This window comes from Tripterygium wilfordii, chromosome 11 (assembly GCF_013401445.1).
Source record: "Tripterygium wilfordii isolate XIE 37 chromosome 11, ASM1340144v1, whole genome shotgun sequence".
NCBI classification, from domain to species: Eukaryota; Viridiplantae; Streptophyta; class Magnoliopsida; order Celastrales; family Celastraceae; genus Tripterygium; species Tripterygium wilfordii.
Window position 1 is genome coordinate 12,732,377 of NC_052242.1, and position 18,855 is coordinate 12,751,231.

Sequence of the window (18,855 nt, forward strand, 5' to 3'; positions counted from 1 at the left end):
TTTTTAATTACAAAAGCGCGAATGAAATGGGAGACTCTAACTCGAAACTTTATGAGATATCACAAACATGAATATCATCTACGTTATTCAAAATTCTCATCGTTGATTCATTGTTGAACATCGATAGGAAGGCTGTTTTTGTCATTGACAACCATGAACGAGTGCTTAGTTAATCATCAAATAAGGGCTAAAATATTAAATATGTCCTTAGACTATCACATTTTTCTCTATTATGTCCTTAAACTATTTTTTTTCTTCATTCTATCCTTAAACTATTATTTTCCACATGGTTTCTCTCCTCAGTCAACTTTTCGGTGTTGACTTCGACGAAAATGCTGACGTGTCATCTGAACTCCGACGAGTTTTTTTTTTATTTTATAATCGCATGGATGCCACGTCAGCATTTTCGCCGGAGTCAACACCGGAATGTTGACTCAGGATAGAAACCATGTGAAAAACAATAGTTTGAGGATAGAATGAAGAAAAAAAATAGTTTAAGGACATAATCGAGAAAACTGCTATATTCTAAGCACATATATAATATTTTAGCCCATCAAATAAGCATGAAAAATAAAGAGACAAAAAGGGGTGTGAAACGAAGAACGTATCTCTCCTCTCTCCATGAATCGGATTCCATTCTTTCTCATCAAATCATTGTCAAACAAAATCAAATCATAGTCATGTTCTTTACCAATCCAAGACGCTAACCGTGTTCCTCTTTTTTCCTTTGCCATATCATCACTCGAGGAAAAATCCTTGTTCCTTCCATCTTCTGAAGTTGACTTCTCTCTCCTAGTGCTTCAAGATCCTGCCTTTTATCTCCCAAACTACTCTCCTTCCATCCCCATATGTGAAACTCAAAAAAAAATGACCTTGAAAGACCCAATTCTGCTTCTATTAGCACTCTCTGTATTCTCACTGAACAGAGTAGTTCATGCTTCCACAAAGTGTAACAGAACATGTGGAAACCATGAAGTCTTTTACCCATTTGGGTTCTCTGATGGTTGTCAAATCCGTCTGAATTGCACAGAGAAAGGAGAAAGAGTTATCAATGGATTAACAGTCCAATCCCTAACCACTGATAGCATCAAAATCGCCATTGGAGCTGAATGCAATCGTTCACCAAGGATCCTGCACAATCTCTACACTGACAACTACGCTCCAACGAATAGTAATGCAATTCTACTGCACAATTGTAGGAACACAGCTATGCTTTGTGATTTGCCTTCAATTGATGTCAAGACCCGATTCGAGGGGCTTGATTGTAATTCAAACAACAGCAGCAATATAAGTTGTTATTCAGGTACCGGTTCCAGTGGGTTCTTGAATTATGACAACATGACTCGAATTGGGTGCCAGTACTTGTTGTCTGTGATATCAGCACAAGTTGTTGATCCTCATTCCTTTAATGACTCCGGCGTGTCTTTGGATCTTCGGGTTGTTGAGCTTGGGTGGTGGCTTAATGGTAAGTGTGATTGTTCTGCTAATGATGCTTGTATTCCATTGAGAACTCCGGCCGGCCGGCAGGGTTATCGATGCCAATGCAAAGAAGGATTTGAAGGAGATGGGTATCCCGGCAGCACCGGCTGCCGGCCAAAAGGTTAGTCATATTATCATTTGGAATGATTAAACTAAACAAGATCATTTTTAGCAATTGAAACACACAAGTATTATTAACCCTATACTTGATACAATGATTAAGATCATGTTTCAATGATTAATTGCAAGACCCTATTGCCTTATCAAATCCAATTATGATAGAGATCCCCACAGCTGGTATCCCAATTGATGAGTTGTACACACCAAGGTTTGAAAACCGAATCGAACCGGTTTAACCGGTGATCGTCACTTGTCCGGTCCGGTTGAGGTGCTAGGACCAACAATTTACGAATCGGAACCTTTGTGTGGTTTGAACTCATGACCATTTGTTCATTAAAAAAACTCTAACAACTAAGCTATGAGACTTTTTTTTGTTTAAAATGATACTTTATTTAAATATATTATATTATATGAAGTTTTTTTTATATATTATATCCTATAATATAGATATATATATAAATAATTTATTACATTAAATCCGGTTCGAATTGAACCCCGGTTGAACCTCTAAACCGTGAATCGAAGATTATTTAGGTTTGATGATCGGTCCGGTTTTAAAAACCTTGGTACACACAAGATTTCATGCGAAACATGTGGAGTCCATAAATTTACTTGAATCCTGTGTGTCCATAACTTATGATTAATGGAGAACAGACTCCAGAAACCCCCAAACAGAATTGCATAAACAAAAACAGCAAAAGACTAATGAAATAAATACAAACCAGAAAGGCCCACCCACCCAAGCCACACCCACCGTTAGTCTGCTACTAAATTTATGTGCCTGTTATATGATGCAGTTGGAAATCAATTCAACACTATCATTAATGTAGCCAGCTACTAAAATTGTTGATCATCGTATGGTGGGGCTTCACTTTTTTCTCTCTTGTCCATTTTCTTTTTGTGGAGCAAGCAATGTTGAGAATCAATGGCAATGAAAGACTTGTCTCAAATGGATGAATGTGCAGAAGATGTTGTTTTCTTGATAGCTTACCCTAATCCATATTCCATAATCATGGCTTCTTGAAATATCCAGGGGAGGAGGACAGTTGGGCACTCTCAGCTTGGTAAACTTGAAACAGAATTGGGGACTTTGATTTTTTTTTTTTAAAATATCGCTGAGAAATATATTCTTCTCATTGGAATCGAACATTGAACACACATATGTTTAACCCAGCCAATTATCAACCGAGTCACCTCTCGTTGGTTGGGGACTTTGATTATTGAGAACCTTTTTACTGCAACTTTTTAAATGAATACTGCAAATCTCTTACTTCATGTCTTCCTTATTCATTTACAGACTCTTCTTCACACTGCAATGCTGCAAACTATTTCTCTCGTCGATGTGGAGGAACAACCATATTTTCCATTGTAGTTGGAGGTAATTCTTATAAAGCTGTTTGACAAAACATAAATGATAACCAAATCATTCCTGCATGAAAATATGAATCTAAATGTGGAGTTCTCCTTTTAACAGGCATTGCATTTGGAGCATTATTGATCTGTTTCTGTCTAGTTTGCTGCTTCATGAGAAGGAGCTCTTCTGCAAAATCTAAAGGTTACGTAAAACGTCTATCTGAAGCTACAGGTGTTGACATTCCGGTATATGGATACAAGGAAATAGAGAAAGCCACAAACAACTTCTCTGAGAAGCAAAGGCTTGGAACTGGAGCCTATGGAACGGTCTACGCGGGGAAGCTCCAAACCGATTTATGGGTAGCCATAAAAAGGATCAGGCGTAGAGATACTGATAGCACTGATCAAGTGATGAATGAGATCAAGTTAATTTCCTCGGTTTGCCACCCGAATTTAGTCCGGCTTTTAGGTTGCTCCATAGAAAATGGTGAACAGATCCTTGTCTATGAATTCATGCCTAATGGAACATTATGCCAGCATTTACAAGGGGAGAGAGGAGATGGACTTGCCTGGCCAATCCGCCTCTCTATCGCCTATGAAACGGCTCAAGCCATAGCTCATCTTCATTCTGCTATGAGTCCTCCAATTTACCACAGAGACATCAAGTCAAGCAATATATTACTGGATTACAATTTCAGGTCCAAAGTTGCAGATTTTGGTCTCTCTAGACTTGGTAGGCCAGAGATTTCCCATATCTCAACCGCTCCGCAAGGAACTCCAGGCTATGTTGATCCGGATTACCATCAGAATTTCCATGTTTCGGATAAAAGCGATGTGTACAGCTTTGGTGTAGTTCTTGTTGAGATCATAACATCATTGAAAGCAGTAGACTTCTCTCGGCCTTTGAATGAAGTAACTTTGGCAGCTCTTGCTACCGACAGGATCGTTAAGGGACAGTTGACTGAGATTATAGATCCATTCATTGACATACATTCTGATGCTTGGACATTTTCTTCAGTACATAAAGTGGCTGAGCTAGCATTTAGATGTCTTGCATCTCATAAGGAGATGAGGCCTTCAATGATTGAAGTCGCGGCTGAGCTGGAACAAATTAGGCTAAGTAGATGGACACCTCCTGAAGAGATCAAATATGCAGCTTCATCAGATGTATCCTCAGCTTTCTCAATTTCATCTGCCAAGCTACAAAGCTTGTGTGTCAAGAATGGAGGTCTGTCTCCGCTGCAGACCGGGAATGATACCGCGAATTTGACAGAAAGGGAGAAAGAAGATTCGCCTGTTTCGATTCAAGATCCTTGGCCTAGTGAACAAAGCTCATCATCATCAAACAGTTTGCCAAACAATGTAGTCATTGGGTGAACTGACAGGATTTTTTTTTTATATATTTCTTGAGTTGGCCTTGGCTTCTGTCATGTGTAAATATCCTTAAGCAGAGTTTTGCACTTTTGCAGTAGTTTCTTTCTTCAATGCCTTCAATGCCATAACTTTTGCAGAGTTTTGCTTATTTTTTATGTTTAATGTTATGTGCAAGGGTAAAATAGGTTTTAAACTTCTAAGTAACTTAATTAGTAATCTCTTCCCTCCAAATGACTCCATTTTGGGAGGAAATAATTTTGACAAAAATTTAATTAAATCTTCCTCCCAAATCCCCTCAAATCCCTCCCATCAATTTTTTATAAACTATCCAAACAAGAGAATTGGAAGGAAACTCTCTTTCCCTTCCCTCCCCTCCCCTCTAAATCCCTCAATTCAAACACACTCTTAGAGTGTGTTTGGATAGAGGGATTTGGGGGGAAGGGAAGAGAAGGGAAAGGCAAGGAAGGGAAGGGAAGAGAATGGAAGGGAAAATACATTTCCCTTCTCATGTTTGGATAGATAAAAAAAAGAAAAGAAAGAAAAATAGTTTAATTTACTAGTTTATCCTTATTTTTTATGTTTAAGTATTATGTTCAAGGGTAAAATAGGTTTTAAACTTCTAAGTAACTTAATTAGTAATCTCTTCCCTCCAAATGACTCCATTTTGGGAGGAAAGAATTTTGACAAAAATTTAATGAAATCTTCCTCCCAAATCCCCTCAAATCCCTCCCCTCAATTTTTTATAAACTATCCAAACAAGGGAATTGGAAGGAAACTCTCTTTCCCTTCCCTTCTCTTCCCTCCAAATTCCTCAATCCAAACACACTCTTAGTGATCCTAGCATGCCATGTCACATGCTGATGTGGTGTAGAAGGACCAATATTATTGTGACATTTTATTAGTCGTGATGCCAAATCATGCTTGTTCCGTAAGATCTCGATCGTACCAATAATATCTCATGAAGAAGTAGATTTGTAGCAGACATATGGCTTAGGCCTAACCCTCCTTTTGCACCCATCGAGGCTGGCAGAGGCCTAAAACAATGCTACAACTTAAGAGTGAATTTAAGACATAATTCAAAACGGCAGTAATCAAATTACATATCCATAATCTTAAGAAGAACAGCTGCAAGCCCAAATCTTGCAATGAGAACTCTATTATAACTGATTCAACATTGCTCATTTCTCGATTCAATTGATTTTATAGAATGTATGTGCACATAAGAAAATTGTTGAGCTAAGATATTATCTTCCTCGATTACAATCTTAAACGAGGTAAGCCTTTTGGATCTTTTCTCAAAGAGTTTAGAATGGAAAAGGTTTTTTATACTCCATATTAAGCTGAAAAACTTCAGAGAACTCATTGACCAGGGATTTCTGACTAATATCAATTAGCTGGCTATCAGAAAGTTCTATACCTGTTTGACATTCTTCCAATAACCCCTTAATGCTTCCAACCCGACGGTCACGTATTCCACATGGAATTATCTGATGAAATGGTGCTAGATCCATACACACATTCAGCGCTAAGCCATGATACGTTATCCACTGAGATACTCGTATCCCCATTGCTGCGATTTTCTGGTCTCCTGTAATAAATTTAGGAAACAGGGAAATGACAATTAGTTAGGCTAATCTTTCCCCTAAAAGAATAAAATCTTGTCACAATGATTAAATGCTGTCATACTAAAGGAACCAGGCTGCATAGTCTATAGCAATTATGATTTCACAAACTAAGCAAACATTGCTTGTCACTTTTAACTCGGTAATGCAAGGGCGCTGGAAAATATTGCAAAAGAAAAGAATACATGGATTCTAAGGATAGAGTGGAAAAATCAATCCTAGACTTACTTAAAGCATGTTTACGCGAGCACACAAAGCTTCACAGGTAACAATAATTGAGTAGGCTTGACCTTTTTTACAAGCTCAACTATACTAAGAGAAGAGAGTGACTAAATAAATATGCAAAGTATGAAACAGGCAATTAAATTGTAAAGAATTTACGCGAGCACACAAAGCTTCACAGGTAACAATAATTGAGTAGGCTTGACCTTTTTTACAAGCTCAACTATACTTAGAGAAGAGAGTGACTAAATAAATATGCAAAGTATGAAACAGCCAATTAAATTGTAAAGAAACCTACCAACCCAAACCCCAGTTAAACCCTCAGCTCGTGAAGCCTTGATAGAAAATGCCTTGGACAGAACACGAATGACCACCTCCTCAAGTGTACTGAGGTACCAGTGAAGATCCATCTTGTGATTCCGCAGATTGATAATCGGGTACATGACTAGCTGCAGAGCAACAAAGCATAATAATCAAACAAACAAATAGTATCAGAAGCTGAAAAATGCTCCAGAATCAACTGAGACACAAGAAAATGGTTCACATAATAAGTTAAATCAAAGTTTAACTAAACCTTATATAGACTTCATTCAAAACTCTATTCACTCCCTATATGAATCTCCAATGTTTGCAAATATATCAACAATTCTAACTGGAGATGAATATGCATATGAAATTACCATGGGTTCTTTTTGTACAAGTGTAATTCTACCAATAATGACAACCCAAAATACCTGACCAGGCCCATGATAGGTCACCTCCCCACCGCGTTCGGTTCTATAAACATCGTAAGGAGCATCCTTTAAGTCGAAATTCAAATACTCTACAGAACTTCCAGTCCCCATTGTGTACACTGGACTGTGTTGTAGTATGATCAGCGTATCAGGGCATTCTTCATTCCTTTGTATCAGCTCCCTCTTCTCCTCGACAATGGCTTTCTGCCACGCCCATGCCTTGCCGTACGGGACGACCTGCTTATGCAAATCAAAGCACTCACACCTACACAACTTGCAATGTCAGTTTTAAATCGTGCAAGCAAGATGTTTGTGAAAATGCCTAATAGAAAAACTTACACTTTCCTCTCTTTACAAGTGATCGAGGACGACTCAATGCTACTATTGATCTTTGAGACTGATTTCAACTTCAGGAAGAATCTGTGACCCCCGCACGGCCTTTTGTGATTTGGGTATACAGAGATTGTGCCAGAGCTTTGAGTTGCAACAACAAAACCCAGATTTTTCATTCCTAAAATTCGGAACAAGTCGACGCAGAAGATTTCTACATCAAAATAGAAAGGGTTCGTAGATATCGAGAAGAGCTGGAGCCGGCGGACCGCAAACTGCAGAAGAACTCGAACACAGCGAGTATTTTTGGGATTTAAAATAGGATGAGGCCATTTTCGTACTTTCAATCACAAGAGATATTACCTTATCACGGGGACAACTGGAATGAACATCATTTCTGTAAGTCTATTCATGTGAAGTACGAAGAGGAAGGGATGTGATTTATGAAGGTTACCTATCTGGGGTTTGCGCTTCTCAGGCACTCTGTTTCGATCCCAAAATCACCCAAGTTGATTAGAAGAAGAGAATCCCCTCTTCAATGTCTCTCTCTGCATCGATGTGTTATTTAATTATTATTTCTGTTTTCTTTTCTCATCACTCTGACTTCCTAATCTAACTCTGTTTGGTTTCTGGGGAAATCATCGAGAGTTAAAAAATGAAAAGTGACATTTCGATTCACATGATGTATTCTTGAATTTCCAGAATTTGCAAGTGCGGCGATGATGATTGGTAAGACTTCTATTGTGTACGCAAAAGCCTTAAATAGAGATGATGAAATCTCTCCCATCTACAATAAATTTCAGTAGTTCTGAGAAAATCAATCATCCACAAATTGTAATAGTAGTTTGTATTGTGTGAGAGATCCACCTACTACGAGTAATTTGTAATTCTATTAATATGGATGAAGTTTTCTTAGAGACCTACGAGTCACGTGATTTTTTGCTTCTTTGAGGATTTTCAGACTAAAGTCTGGTGTTATTTATGCTCCACTGAACAACAATATACCAGAAAGAATCTAGACAGGAATGATGTTTCTTAAAAAAACTTAGAAGTATTTGGTTGCAAGTCCAGGTTGTATGTGTGGTGTTTCTTGAAGACAAGATAGTCCAAGATTTTAAGAAACTAGAGAAGACACAGTAAGATAAAATTCCACCTGATTCAAGACCAATCTCTTCACCTTCCAATTTTGGTGATGGGGAAGTTGTACCAGATACTAATGATGTCCCACTTGCTACCAGTTCAGGACCAGAACTAGTTACAGCACAGGTCCAACCAGAACCACAACCCAGAATTTAGCGTAAATAACACTAGGATAGTAGGATTTAGCATGAAAAACCCACTTGCCCAAAAAAAAAAAAAAAGGAAGAAAAAAGACATCTTTTATTGTAAAGATGATAACTTGAACTTGGCCATGACTACAGAAGGCAACCACTAGGACCTTGGAAATGCTGTTACATCAGTACCACTTATGTCCCAAGTCCTTTTAGCGTGCCAGACATCAGTGTCCCAACAACTAGGAAGTTCTGAAGCTTTCTCCACACCATTTGAATGGTAGGGAGCTATTCTGTGAACAGCCTGCGTCAGGGAACCCAGCAAATCATTCTCGATGCAATCATACCTGCATATCATAAATCAAGTAAATAACTGTTAGTGGAGGATATATAAAATTCATAACAAACATAATACCATTATTTTTCATTTCCAAAAGCAAGGAGAATACAAAGAAATGTAGTTTTCTAGTCACATTACAGCATTTAAGTTGCTGAAGCACCCTTTTATCTCCACATTTAGTTTAGTAATTATGGAAAATTCTCCATTTTATACGACAGAACAAAATTCTGTTTAAGAGTGATGATTTTCAAGGGACATAATTTTAGAGATAGGAGATATTAGTTTTACAAGGGAACTCACATGTTTTGACAGAGAGTACCGATGCTAACGGAAAGAGAGATGATCCTCATTCTCAGATCCATAATTTCATCCTCCGTGTATTCATCAAAATTTTCCTCTAAAAATGATGAAAGCTTCTCAACAGTTGCCTCGAACTGCTGTTGTTGGTCCTCAAACAAGTTTTTCTTAAGTTCCTTTTGCTCCTCTGTCATTTCACCTTTAAACATTTCATCACCAAACATGTAATAGGCAAATGGGTAGGTGCAGCAAAGAATTCGTCTGGACCTAAATAGCCTGTAGAGCCCATTCATTACCCAACTGAAATCTTTAGAAGTAGATTCCCTGTCTTCCAGCTTTGTTATCTTTTCTTGAATGGCTTCTTCTAGTTTAGATTCTAGCTTAAAAGAATCAGCATGCGCTTTGTATCGACTATGGTAGTGAATGTAACGTTCTAGGCTCCTCTTTGCAACCTCAGTTTTCTTTTTATTATCTTCTATATACCTCCCACAGCTGTGATTAGCGATGGTTGTCCAAGTGTGTTCTTTTCCAGTAGCACTGCCACAGAGCCAACTGCATAACTAGGAAGAGAGTTACAATGGGTATCAAGTTTAAATGCATGAGAAAATTTGACATAAGACCTCTATTAGTATATAGTAAAACCGAACTTATTAGACATGAAACAAAGCAACAATCACGTTTGCCCATTGAACTTAGAGCATGATCATAAGAAGACTAAGTCTCTCTAAGTGAAGTTTATCTACATTGTAAGAGAAGTTTGCCCATGCTGTCATTTATGAGTTTGCCAAGCATTTCCAATGTCCTTGTCATTACAGTGCAAGGAATAAAGGGCGGCATATTATTGCAGTCATCACAATATTATTAATGTAGAGTTGTAGAAAATAATACACAGCGGCACGTGAAAAGAAAAATTAAACCTGTTTTATGTAGAGCATATTATGTTGAAAAATAAAGACAGGAAGTCAGGAAAATTTGGTTCTCCAAAGAATTCATTCACAGTTAGACATATTAATAATTGATGCCAGGTATATTGCCAGACGGGAAAATATGGATCAGGAGCTTGCTAATTGCCACATCTTGGCTTTATTCGGTAAATTAGAAGCAAGGTCTAATACAATAAATTACATGATCATAAATATCTTCCTCTCCTGCGAAGCCAAAATATATGCATATATATGTATCTATGAATGTATTTATGCACGAACATCTACAATTGAACAGGGAGATAAAATTTGCTCTAGACACAGATTAGAACTTACCAAAATGTTTGTCCACAGACACAGTATACTAAGTTGCACCCTCCATTCTTTTCAACCGGCTTGTGACATTTTGGACAAGGTTTCGTGTGGATTGTTATCCAGTTAACAGTCTCAGACTCATCCTGGCATTTCTTGGACCAGAGTTCCCACATTAGACAAGAGCAAGGTGAGTGAGCTTCAGACAAGCAACTAAAACAAAATTGGACACCACATGCACATTCAACTTCGCATAGTTCATCCTCTTCGATTCTTATTGCATTTCCACAGTGAGGGACACTGGGGCACCATTTAACTCTTCTATTGTCCTCAATATATGATTCTAAAAGAAAACGGTCAAATTTCTCCGCAAGACTAGGATACCTCCCACCAACTAGACATCTGATTTTTGAATCATCACAGACAGTGTTGCACTTGTGTGCCATGCACTTAATGTGCCTGCTTTGACCCTCGTTTATCTTCACAATAAAATGCTCGATCCAACCTAACAATGTTCAAGATATCAAATTTAGTGTTACTTTTACAATCCAAGTAAACACATGCACACTTACTGGTATAATGATGGGTACCTCTGCATTATGAAAATGCTCGAGAATGTCAAACAAATATCATATTATTACATCAACAAAAAGAGATGAATGAAAAAATATATATAGCTGAGTCTAAATTTGGACATTTTATGTATCGGTAGCAGGTGGAGTATAGGGTGGATAAAGAAACTTTCCCCAGCGCTTCTTTTATTAGAAAGATCCAAACACCAAATCTGCAAAACTTTCCTATGTGTTTGTGTGCAAAGAAACCTAAACTGTTATCACTTCTCAGTACTGATGGAAAACTGACAGAAAGTGAATAAAGAAACATTGTAATTCCATAAATGATTCTGGATCTCAGACATAAAGATAACTGATAGAGCTCTAGGAAACCTTCATTCGGAAGGTTCCCTAAATTAAATTCTTACGCAGCAACATAATAACCTGAAGCAAAACTGGAAATTTGAGGATGCTGCAATTGCCAAAAAGAGAGTAAGAGAATTATTTTAGAGCATCATACTGACAATTGTTGCAAAAGCAATGACCACAGTCCATCACAGTTGCCTCATCTGCAGCTACATCCTCAAAACAAATGTTGCACATCAGCGTGGATGAAATCTGCGGCAGATCGTTTTCAATAATGGGCACACCAGCTCCGGCGCATAATTTATCTTTCCCATCCTCTACAAGCACAGCCATAACCTTTTCAACATCCCATCGGTAATGAATGAGTAAGGTTCTGGCATGGTGTTCCTTCAGAGACAGCAAGTCCATCACTCTTTGCAGGTCTTCTTTCTGCACAGTATAAGAACCCCAAATACGGGGCAGTTCTAAGTGTCTCAAGACCATATTTTCTGCATTAGGTTGTTGAATGAAAAGAAACAGAGCATAATATAAAATGACCAAAAGTAACAGTTTATTAAAAAAGATACGCGCTTTACCTGAGCAGACAATAAAGTTTCTTTTGTAATTACCTGCAAAAGAAGAGAAACAAAAGATGTAAAGAAAATAGAACCAAACAACTGGGATTGGAAGAAACCCCAGCTGTTAAATGGAAAGACTCCAATTAAGTCACGAAACCATCCATCAAAATAAGATATGCAACAGTAAAATTTCTTAAAATCCTATCCTTTCAAGCGATTTCTCAGCAACCAAACAGAAAATACAAAAATTATAATTATGATAAAATTAAAAAAAGTCAAAATTATCAGTCCTCCATACCTTGCTAGAAGGACCATTCGCCATCGGAAACAGCAACTCACCGTCAAAGGCTTGAAATTGAAACACGTCCATAGACTCATCGTGATCATCATTCTCATAATAAGAATAATCATCATCATCACTCAAGAAAAAATCGTCCATTGTCATTATCAACTTATGCAACAAACTGGACTAATCACTCACGGATCAGTAGTATATTTCACTAAAATCAAAATCAAAACCCACAAAGAGAGTAGTATGTGACTTTGTGCGGCTCCTCCTTTCTGATCACGGAAAGGAACAAGTTTCCTGAATCTCAGAGATAGAAGCGGCGCCGTCGTAGAGGTTTGGACTGGTAGAGAGTTGTTGGTTTTGCTATTCGGAAGAAAGTAAATAGTGAATGACTAAAGATTCAGGGAGGACTAAAAGGGAAAAACGATAAAAGACGAAGAAAGAAAGAATCGTGTGAGTCAAGCGGGTAGGTTCTATGCTTGCCATGTAGAGAGCAGTAGAGGATGACTAGTATCGGGATTGGTTGTTCGTTTCAAGGCTGGTATACGTGGCTTGGAAGGGTTGGCGGTTGTACAATATTATTTTCTATTTTCCAATATTTGTTATGCTTGCGTGTACGTCTTCTGCTTTCTTTGGTGCGCTCTGTTTTCCTCGTTCCCTTGTTTCTTTCGCCTAAAATACGTTCACACATTGCTTCAAAGCCCTTTTAGGTCCCGCCTCTTGTGTGGTGTGATGATGTGCAAACTCGGACCGACTCTTCGACTGCTCAGATATCAAGCTGCTTGGATGTATTGGCTGCTTAGACTTGAGATCAGCACGTAAGAAAACGTAAGTTGTGGGGTTCCCGAGGTGTTCCTCACAGGACCATCCGATGCTCAAGTCTCAGCTTATGGTACCACCAAAGTACAATACATATTTTTTTTCTCTCTTATAAGTACACAACAAATATGCGAGTTAAAGCATTAGCTTGTGACAGTAAAGTTAAACTGATTTTCCAAGATGCTTGAAGAGCAAACTCCAAAAAAAGAGGGGTGATAAATGAAAAGGTAAACTCCAACCTCAACGTTTTAAGAATTGCGGGGCTTTACGAGCTTTCTTGAGGCCAACCTTCTTCCTCTCCACCACCCTTGAGTCCCTGGTCAAAAGCCCTTCCTTTCTCAGAGGGGATCTGTGGTTCTCGCTCACCTTTAAGAGTGCTCTAGCAATGCCAAGGGTAATTGCCTGAGCCTGTCCAGAGAGGCCACCCCCATGGGCCTTGACAAATACATCGTAGCTACTTTCATATGCCAAAGTTACCAACGGGAATTTCCTTGCAGATATTCCTGCAGAGCATTGAACAATAGGGAATGTATTAGTACTCACAAAACCAATGAGACAGCCCAAGAGTCGACAAAAAGTAATAATCCACGAAGACAGAACTATTAGGCATACAACTTGTGAGTCTGTGACAAAAGGATATATAACTTTAGATCAGGAACAGAATCTCCTATCTCAGACTCAAAATTTGACAGTGTTTTTGTTTCCTTCCAAAGGACTTACTGCTGAAAAAAGTCGCAGTTGAGAATATCAGAAGCAGAATTCACTCCATTTAAGGAGGTTCAAATATTCTCACTCGAAAGCCAAATGCCATAAACAGATTCTGAATTTCCTTTTCTTTGGTGAAAGACAAGTACAGATCGACCGTGACAACTAGAGAGGCATTTAATCTCAATGCCAGCCAGTTAGACATTTCACCTAAATAAAAATACCAAGGGAAAGAAAAAGAAAAGGTTGGAAAATCTTGTTAAAAGGGGAATTTGGCCTCTCCACCTCTCCACCTCTTACCCATGAGCTGCTCTAGCCTTTGTACACAATAGGATATGAGAAAATCGAAACTGTAACCCTCTGCCATTGAACCAGAAAGTCAGTTGACTAAGTTGCAACGATTGGGAAACATCAGATCAGAAACAACCAATCACGGAAATAACTAAAAGTCAAGTAAAAGCTTATGATCTAAGTGTCATTTACTAGTTGACTAATTGCTTCCATCAACAAAAAAGAAGATGAAACCAGCGGCCCAGACCATGGCCACAGTGGTGCAACAAGAGAATAACGCTCACTGTAAATGGCATAAGTTTTTTCCCTGAAGTAAATGACATAAGTATTTATTCAATTCATTAATGACTAAGGCAGTAACCCTTAGAAGGGAGACCACAGGTTTACCAATAAAATTAAGAGTTAATGAACAAGGACCGCATACTATGTGCTCAAACTTCAAGTAACAAGTATGATATGTTCTAGACATACAACTCAAGAAGAGTTGAGCAGTCACACAATAGTAAAGAGTAGAATGCCTTCAGTCTGACACCCACTTTATGGTCGCACTCAAAGTTGTTTGATTTAATCCAGTAGAATTTAAGACAAGAATGCTCAAGATCACAAAGCAATCCAGTAAATTCCGCAACACATCGGAATTCCACAAAAAAACCTAAAACCCTACGTAAAGCAAATTCAACAGGGGATAAAAAATCGAAGTCAGAATACAAAGAGTGATTAAAATAAAAAGAAGACCTTGGCATCGCGGTAGTTGATGATTACTTTCCCGGTGCCTTCCTGTAGAACGACGCGGGCAATAGCACATTTACGAGGCCGCAAAGCCGCCAGGGAGCCTCGATTTCACAAGCTTCTTGAGGTCCATCGTCTCCAATTCCGGAGGCGAAGCCACCGAGGCAGAGATAGTGAGGGTTGTCGGCTTGGGCGCAAGTGAAATAGAGAGAGATTTCGATCGAGAAAAAATGAGGCAGTTTGGTCTCGGGGAAATTTGAGACGTGAAGGAGAGAGAGGTGAAGGATAGGAGGAGAAGGAGGACGTGAGAACTGATATGGAAACCGCCATTGTTAACGTACCTCAGCTCCACTTCTCCTGAAGCCGAAGGAGAGACGGAATGACGGACAGAGGAGCATAATTTTGAGTGGATGGAAAGGACTAAAAGATCCAAGCTCCCTCCGACGATTGTACATTGAAACGACGACACCATCATATTAAAAACGACTGAATGACTGTCGTTTGAACGCACATTTCTTCTTCTTTTTATTTTTCTTCTTTTTGTGGTGTAGCACATATATTTAGTTATTTACAATTTACTTATTACCAGCTAATTTTATTTTTTTAAAAGAGATTGATAATTCGACCAAAATATTTTCTAACCAAGAAAAATAGAAATGTCTTTCAAAATTATAAAAATAGAAATATCATGCTCTTAAATGTTTAAATCCATTGTTCTCCACAAGTAATTCAAATGACACTCATGTGTGTAATATCTCACAGAAGTTTACAATACAATAAACAAAAATATTAGGAATCTCAGTAAATAAGATCACAGTCATCCCAATAATAGATCTTGTCTCTTGACTGATGTAAATATAAGGAGCCGCAAAATCTGATAATTGAACTATAGAGTAACACATCCACTACTGATGACTGGGATCCCATTTACTAGGATTGTAAATCATCAAGAACGCATGTATATAGCAGACTGAGAAGGGTTCACAATACTATTTACATGCTCAAGTCATCAAAGGCATCCAAACTCCAAACTCAGAGACATAAATTATGGGTCCATATAAACAATTTCAGCTTGCACTGAGGCTCGTCGGAAGCGCAGCAATTCTTTCATCAAGTCCCATCCTCCATCAGAGGAAGCAGGCTTAATAGTCATCCTCTCAAGCGCAGGAGAGGAAAGAAGCATAAACCTAATGAAATCCAGCTCGTATCTGACACCGGAAATGCCGACTATCTTCACTAGTCGCAGGTGCTCCAAATGACACTTCCAATGGTCCTGAACCCAGCCGTATGTAAGTTCTTCCACTGCATTTTGTTCCTCTGAACGAACCTAATGAAGGTGTAACATATTATAATTTGCAAAAATGAGAGTCGTTATTAGAAAAGAAAAGTCCAATGCACACAACAAAGATAAAAGCACCAAGAAGGGACACTGGATTTTTTCCCATGGAGCGGGGTGTGGGGGAGCATCACGCTGATTCTCAAATAGCGTTTCAGCTAAGCACACAGAACCTCACCAACAACTCTAGTTCTAGTAGATTAGGAGAGCTTCTTAAGATGCAAAGCGCGGCTGAATTCTCCTCCCGGTCATTGAAATTTATACGCAAAGAAAGGTAATTTAGATCAAGACATGGTTTAGGCAGCATCCTTGGTGCACCGCCATCAGCCAAATACTGCACCAAACAAAAGGCAAGTAGTAGTGTAAGTCAAAATCTGAAATAATACACTATGGTGACAGATGCACATATCCAAAAACTTGGAATAGTTTATTAGAATTTGTGGAGCCATTAGAAATCCGAAAAGAAAAATAAATAAGTAACGAAATCCCAAATCACTCCTCTCTTCTAAAGGTATTCAACAAAGCAAGTAAAAGTTCAAAGCTTGTTAAAGAAGAAATGGTATCATCTCATATTCTACGACAAGCCTGACAAAAGAACTTAATTCTCCAGGGGCAGTCTAATGACTGACAAAAAATGGCAGCAGAGGAATTACCTTTAAAAAAAAACACTGAATCTCAAGCCTTCTGACATGGGGCAGGTCAGTGAAGAAACTATGCCACTTAATAGCCTCCAGAGACACATTTCTGGCATTTTTATTCGCATACAAGCCAACGGAAACTAAAGATAATTGAAAGGTACTCTCAAAACTAATGTATTCAAAAACACCTCCAATGTCAAAAAATTGGAGATTCGGAGCATCAATCTTCAGATGGGTGAAACCATCAAAGTTCATCAATGTCAATTTCTCCAGCAGAGGACAGCTAGAAATTAGATTTTCAAATGCATCCGGAGCCAAGGTAATATGCTGAAGGTCAAGGCTCTTCAGACTCCTGAAGCCTTTGAATGTTGATGGAGGTTTAAGCAAACAATTGAATAGCTCCAAATGGATCAAATTTTCAAAGGAGAATAAGCAAGAAGGCAGCTTGTAGCGCTGCCCTTTCCATATTTCTAGCACAAATTCTCTGATTGTACTTCTTGATAGATAAAGAATCCATCTATCAACGTCACAGATACCAATAAGATCCCTGTGAGAGAGTTTGAACTTTTGTATTGGGCCATTGTGAAGTAAAAGCACATGGTCAATAATGTGGGTAAGCTTATTCTTGCCAAACGTTTGGTCTTCGGAAGGAACTGAGACACACTTATTATCAAACACCAGATGTGGAATTTTGGCCCATCTGTACCTCCACTTACTTGACAAAACACTTGTCCTCACAGCATCCTTAATTGGCAACTGTGACAAAATTTGGTCGATGATGTGGCCTGGTAAGCTGCTGATTTTATCCAATTCCATCTCTATTTCATACTTGGATCCCTCTCTTTGCTTCTTTAACATCCAAAAAGGAGAGAAGGAGAATAGAAGTCAGTCACTGATAGAAAATAAGGAAAATCACTTGGTATTAAAAGCCAGAAAATTCCCTCAGATGAACTATTATCAATCAAATGCCATTCTGACAAATAGAAACTCAGCATTTTTGTATAGATATAACCAGTTCACAAATGAATGCAAATAAAATTGAATAGCAAATAAATAAGCTGATTTTCAAGACAATTGTTCTGTATAATAGAAATGAAAAACGCATCATTCATAATAAGAATCCCAGTAAAAGTCATACTAGCATGTTACAGTAAGTGTGTCAAGAAACCAAATAAGTGAAGTGAGTTCTAACCATCTTATTTGAGTTATTTCTGCCCTGCTTAGGAAGCCACACAATCAACTTTCCCCCAAAAGATTAAACATGAAGACTTGCAGCGACGGCTTGTCCTTGAATAAGATAACAAAAAAACATGAAGACTTCCGATCAAAGCATAAGAAAATTTCCTGAAAAGTAAAGGCACACTTTGGGCCATTGTGAAGTAAAGAACAGATCAAGTAAATAACAAAGCTATGAAGATTATCAATTTTCAGTGAGAGCTAAGTTGCATTTCCTTGAACTTGTTGAAATAGCTCCTATGACATGCGGCGCTACTTTCACTTTTTCCGACAGACAACAGAACTGATTCTTCACCGGAGGAAGAAAAAAAAATTGAAAACAATTAACTGAAAGAATCGCCTTTTAACGATCATTAGACGACTCAGAGAGTGGAATTAGAATAAACTGAAACAGATTATACAGAATAAGAATCGCTTGAAACATCTGCTTCGCGTATTACCTGGAGAAAAAGGAATCGCTTGAAACATCTGCTTCGCGATTTACCTGGAGAAATTATTGATTTCTGGAGAACCTCAGAAGTCAGAACCCCAGAGCTGCAGGCGCAGGAAATGAAGTTTGTAGTTGGGCTGTAGTATTTGCAACAAAAGGAAAACGACAACGTTTTTGCACTTTTTGGGCTGAATTCGACAATGTTTATTGGGCCAAATGTTTTATTGGGTTGAGTCCTTGGCTGAATTCGACAATGTTTATTGGGTTAAATGTTTTTTTGGGATGACTAAATGTTTTATTGGGATGAATTTATTAGGTTGAGTTCTTATGTGATTCTCTTCAGTCTGAAAAAGACTGAACAAACATAACATTTTTCATTGTCGGGATTTGAACCCGGGTCGCCTGGGTGAAAGGCAGGTATCCTAAACCGGACTAGACGACAATGGGTGAATACCATAAGCAGCTTTTTTTTTTCCCACTTCTGCTTAAACAATCACCACTTTTATTACTAATTGTTCACCAAGTTTCAAT

At 38.3% G+C, this 18,855-nt stretch overlaps 4 protein-coding genes and 1 pseudogene across 10 annotated transcripts; 1 reads left to right on the forward strand and 4 right to left on the reverse strand.

Moving 5' to 3' along the window:
• Nucleotides 1-572: 572 nt before the first annotated feature.
• Nucleotides 573-4,464, forward strand: LOC120009271 (wall-associated receptor kinase-like 14). Its single transcript, XM_038859788.1, has 3 exons — nucleotides 573-1,600; nucleotides 2,897-2,977; nucleotides 3,074-4,464. Exons 1-3 carry the CDS (start codon nucleotides 868-870, stop codon nucleotides 4,327-4,329), a joined length of 2,070 nt encoding a protein of 689 aa, XP_038715716.1. The 5' UTR covers nucleotides 573-867; the 3' UTR covers nucleotides 4,330-4,464.
• A 663-nt stretch (nucleotides 4,465-5,127) lies between these two features.
• LOC120009274 (octanoyltransferase LIP2p, chloroplastic-like) lies at nucleotides 5,128-8,157 on the reverse strand. Of its 4 annotated transcripts, none has more exons than XM_038859796.1 (5): nucleotides 7,244-8,157; nucleotides 6,905-7,169; nucleotides 6,469-6,619; nucleotides 5,744-5,914; nucleotides 5,128-5,360 (listed from the first exon to the last, which is right to left on the reverse strand). In XM_038859796.1, the coding sequence occupies exons 1-5, from the start codon at nucleotides 7,411-7,413 to the stop codon at nucleotides 5,323-5,325; spliced, it is 795 nt and encodes a 264-aa protein (XP_038715724.1). In that variant the 5' UTR covers nucleotides 7,414-8,157; the 3' UTR covers nucleotides 5,128-5,322. The 4 variants fall into 4 exon arrangements, with proteins under 4 accessions (XP_038715724.1, XP_038715725.1, XP_038715723.1 ...); XM_038859797.1 differs by having other exon boundaries at nucleotides 5,128-5,371; XM_038859795.1 differs by lacking the exon at nucleotides 5,128-5,360 and having other exon boundaries at nucleotides 5,447-5,914; nucleotides 7,244-7,509; nucleotides 7,598-8,157.
• Nucleotides 8,158-8,346: 189 nt separating this feature from the next.
• LOC120009272 (probable E3 ubiquitin-protein ligase ARI2) lies at nucleotides 8,347-12,915 on the reverse strand. Of its 2 annotated transcripts, XM_038859789.1 has the most exons (6): nucleotides 12,150-12,915; nucleotides 11,870-11,902; nucleotides 11,453-11,723; nucleotides 10,402-10,882; nucleotides 9,146-9,694; nucleotides 8,347-8,852 (listed from the first exon to the last, which is right to left on the reverse strand). In XM_038859789.1, the coding sequence occupies exons 1-6, from the start codon at nucleotides 12,294-12,296 to the stop codon at nucleotides 8,666-8,668; spliced, it is 1,668 nt and encodes a 555-aa protein (XP_038715717.1). In that variant the 5' UTR covers nucleotides 12,297-12,915; the 3' UTR covers nucleotides 8,347-8,665. The 2 variants fall into 2 exon arrangements, with proteins under 2 accessions (XP_038715717.1, XP_038715718.1); XM_038859790.1 differs by lacking the exons at nucleotides 11,870-11,902; nucleotides 12,150-12,915 and having other exon boundaries at nucleotides 11,449-11,585.
• Nucleotides 12,916-13,062: 147 nt separating this feature from the next.
• LOC120009275 lies at nucleotides 13,063-15,244 on the reverse strand (annotated as a pseudogene).
• Nucleotides 15,245-15,433: 189 nt separating this feature from the next.
• LOC120009273 (F-box/FBD/LRR-repeat protein At1g13570-like) lies at nucleotides 15,434-18,461 on the reverse strand. Of its 3 annotated transcripts, none has more exons than XM_038859791.1 (5): nucleotides 18,335-18,461; nucleotides 17,851-17,945; nucleotides 16,674-17,507; nucleotides 16,199-16,354; nucleotides 15,434-16,011 (listed from the first exon to the last, which is right to left on the reverse strand). In XM_038859791.1, exons 2-5 carry the CDS (start codon nucleotides 17,851-17,853, stop codon nucleotides 15,730-15,732), a joined length of 1,275 nt encoding a protein of 424 aa, XP_038715719.1. In that variant the 5' UTR covers nucleotides 17,854-17,945; nucleotides 18,335-18,461; the 3' UTR covers nucleotides 15,434-15,729. The 3 variants fall into 3 exon arrangements, with proteins under 3 accessions (XP_038715719.1, XP_038715720.1, XP_038715721.1); XM_038859792.1 differs by having other exon boundaries at nucleotides 17,851-18,002; nucleotides 18,335-18,409; XM_038859793.1 differs by lacking the exon at nucleotides 17,851-17,945 and having other exon boundaries at nucleotides 18,335-18,446.
• Between the last annotated feature and the right edge of the window lie 394 nt (nucleotides 18,462-18,855).

Excerpts from the sequence above, each read along its gene's own strand:
- LOC120009273 (XM_038859791.1), bottom strand. Across the intron at positions 16,355-16,673 it reads TTCAGTGTTTTTTTTTAAAG|TATTTGGCTGATGGCGGTGC; the intron begins GTAATTCCTCTG and ends TGTTTGGTGCAG. Across the intron at positions 16,012-16,198 it reads TACTAGAACTAGAGTTGTTG|GTTCGTTCAGAGGAACAAAA; the intron begins GTGAGGTTCTGT and ends CACCTTCATTAG.
- LOC120009272 (XM_038859789.1), bottom strand. The coding sequence starts at position 12,296 with ATGACAATGGACGATTTTTTCTTGAGTGATGATGATGATTATTCTTAT. Across the intron at positions 11,903-12,149 it reads CGAATGGTCCTTCTAGCAAG|GTAATTACAAAAGAAACTTT; the intron begins GTATGGAGGACT and ends CTTCTTTTGCAG. Across the intron at positions 10,883-11,452 it reads TCATTGCTTTTGCAACAATT|GTTGGATCGAGCATTTTATT; the intron begins GTCAGTATGATG and ends GAACATTGTTAG.
- LOC120009274 (XM_038859795.1), bottom strand. The coding sequence starts at position 7,413 with ATGAAAAATCTGGGTTTTGTTGTTGCAACTCAAAGCTCTGGCACAATC. Across the intron at positions 7,170-7,243 it reads ACTTGTAAAGAGAGGAAAGT|GTGTGAGTGCTTTGATTTGC; the intron begins GTAAGTTTTTCT and ends CAAGTTGTGTAG. Across the intron at positions 5,915-6,468 it reads TTTAACTGGGGTTTGGGTTG|GAGACCAGAAAATCGCAGCA; the intron begins GTAGGTTTCTTT and ends AATTTATTACAG.
- LOC120009271 (XM_038859788.1), top strand. The coding sequence starts at position 868 with ATGACCTTGAAAGACCCAATTCTGCTTCTATTAGCACTCTCTGTATTC. Across the intron at positions 1,601-2,896 it reads CACCGGCTGCCGGCCAAAAG|ACTCTTCTTCACACTGCAAT; the intron begins GTTAGTCATATT and ends ATTCATTTACAG. Across the intron at positions 2,978-3,073 it reads ATTTTCCATTGTAGTTGGAG|GCATTGCATTTGGAGCATTA; the intron begins GTAATTCTTATA and ends TCCTTTTAACAG.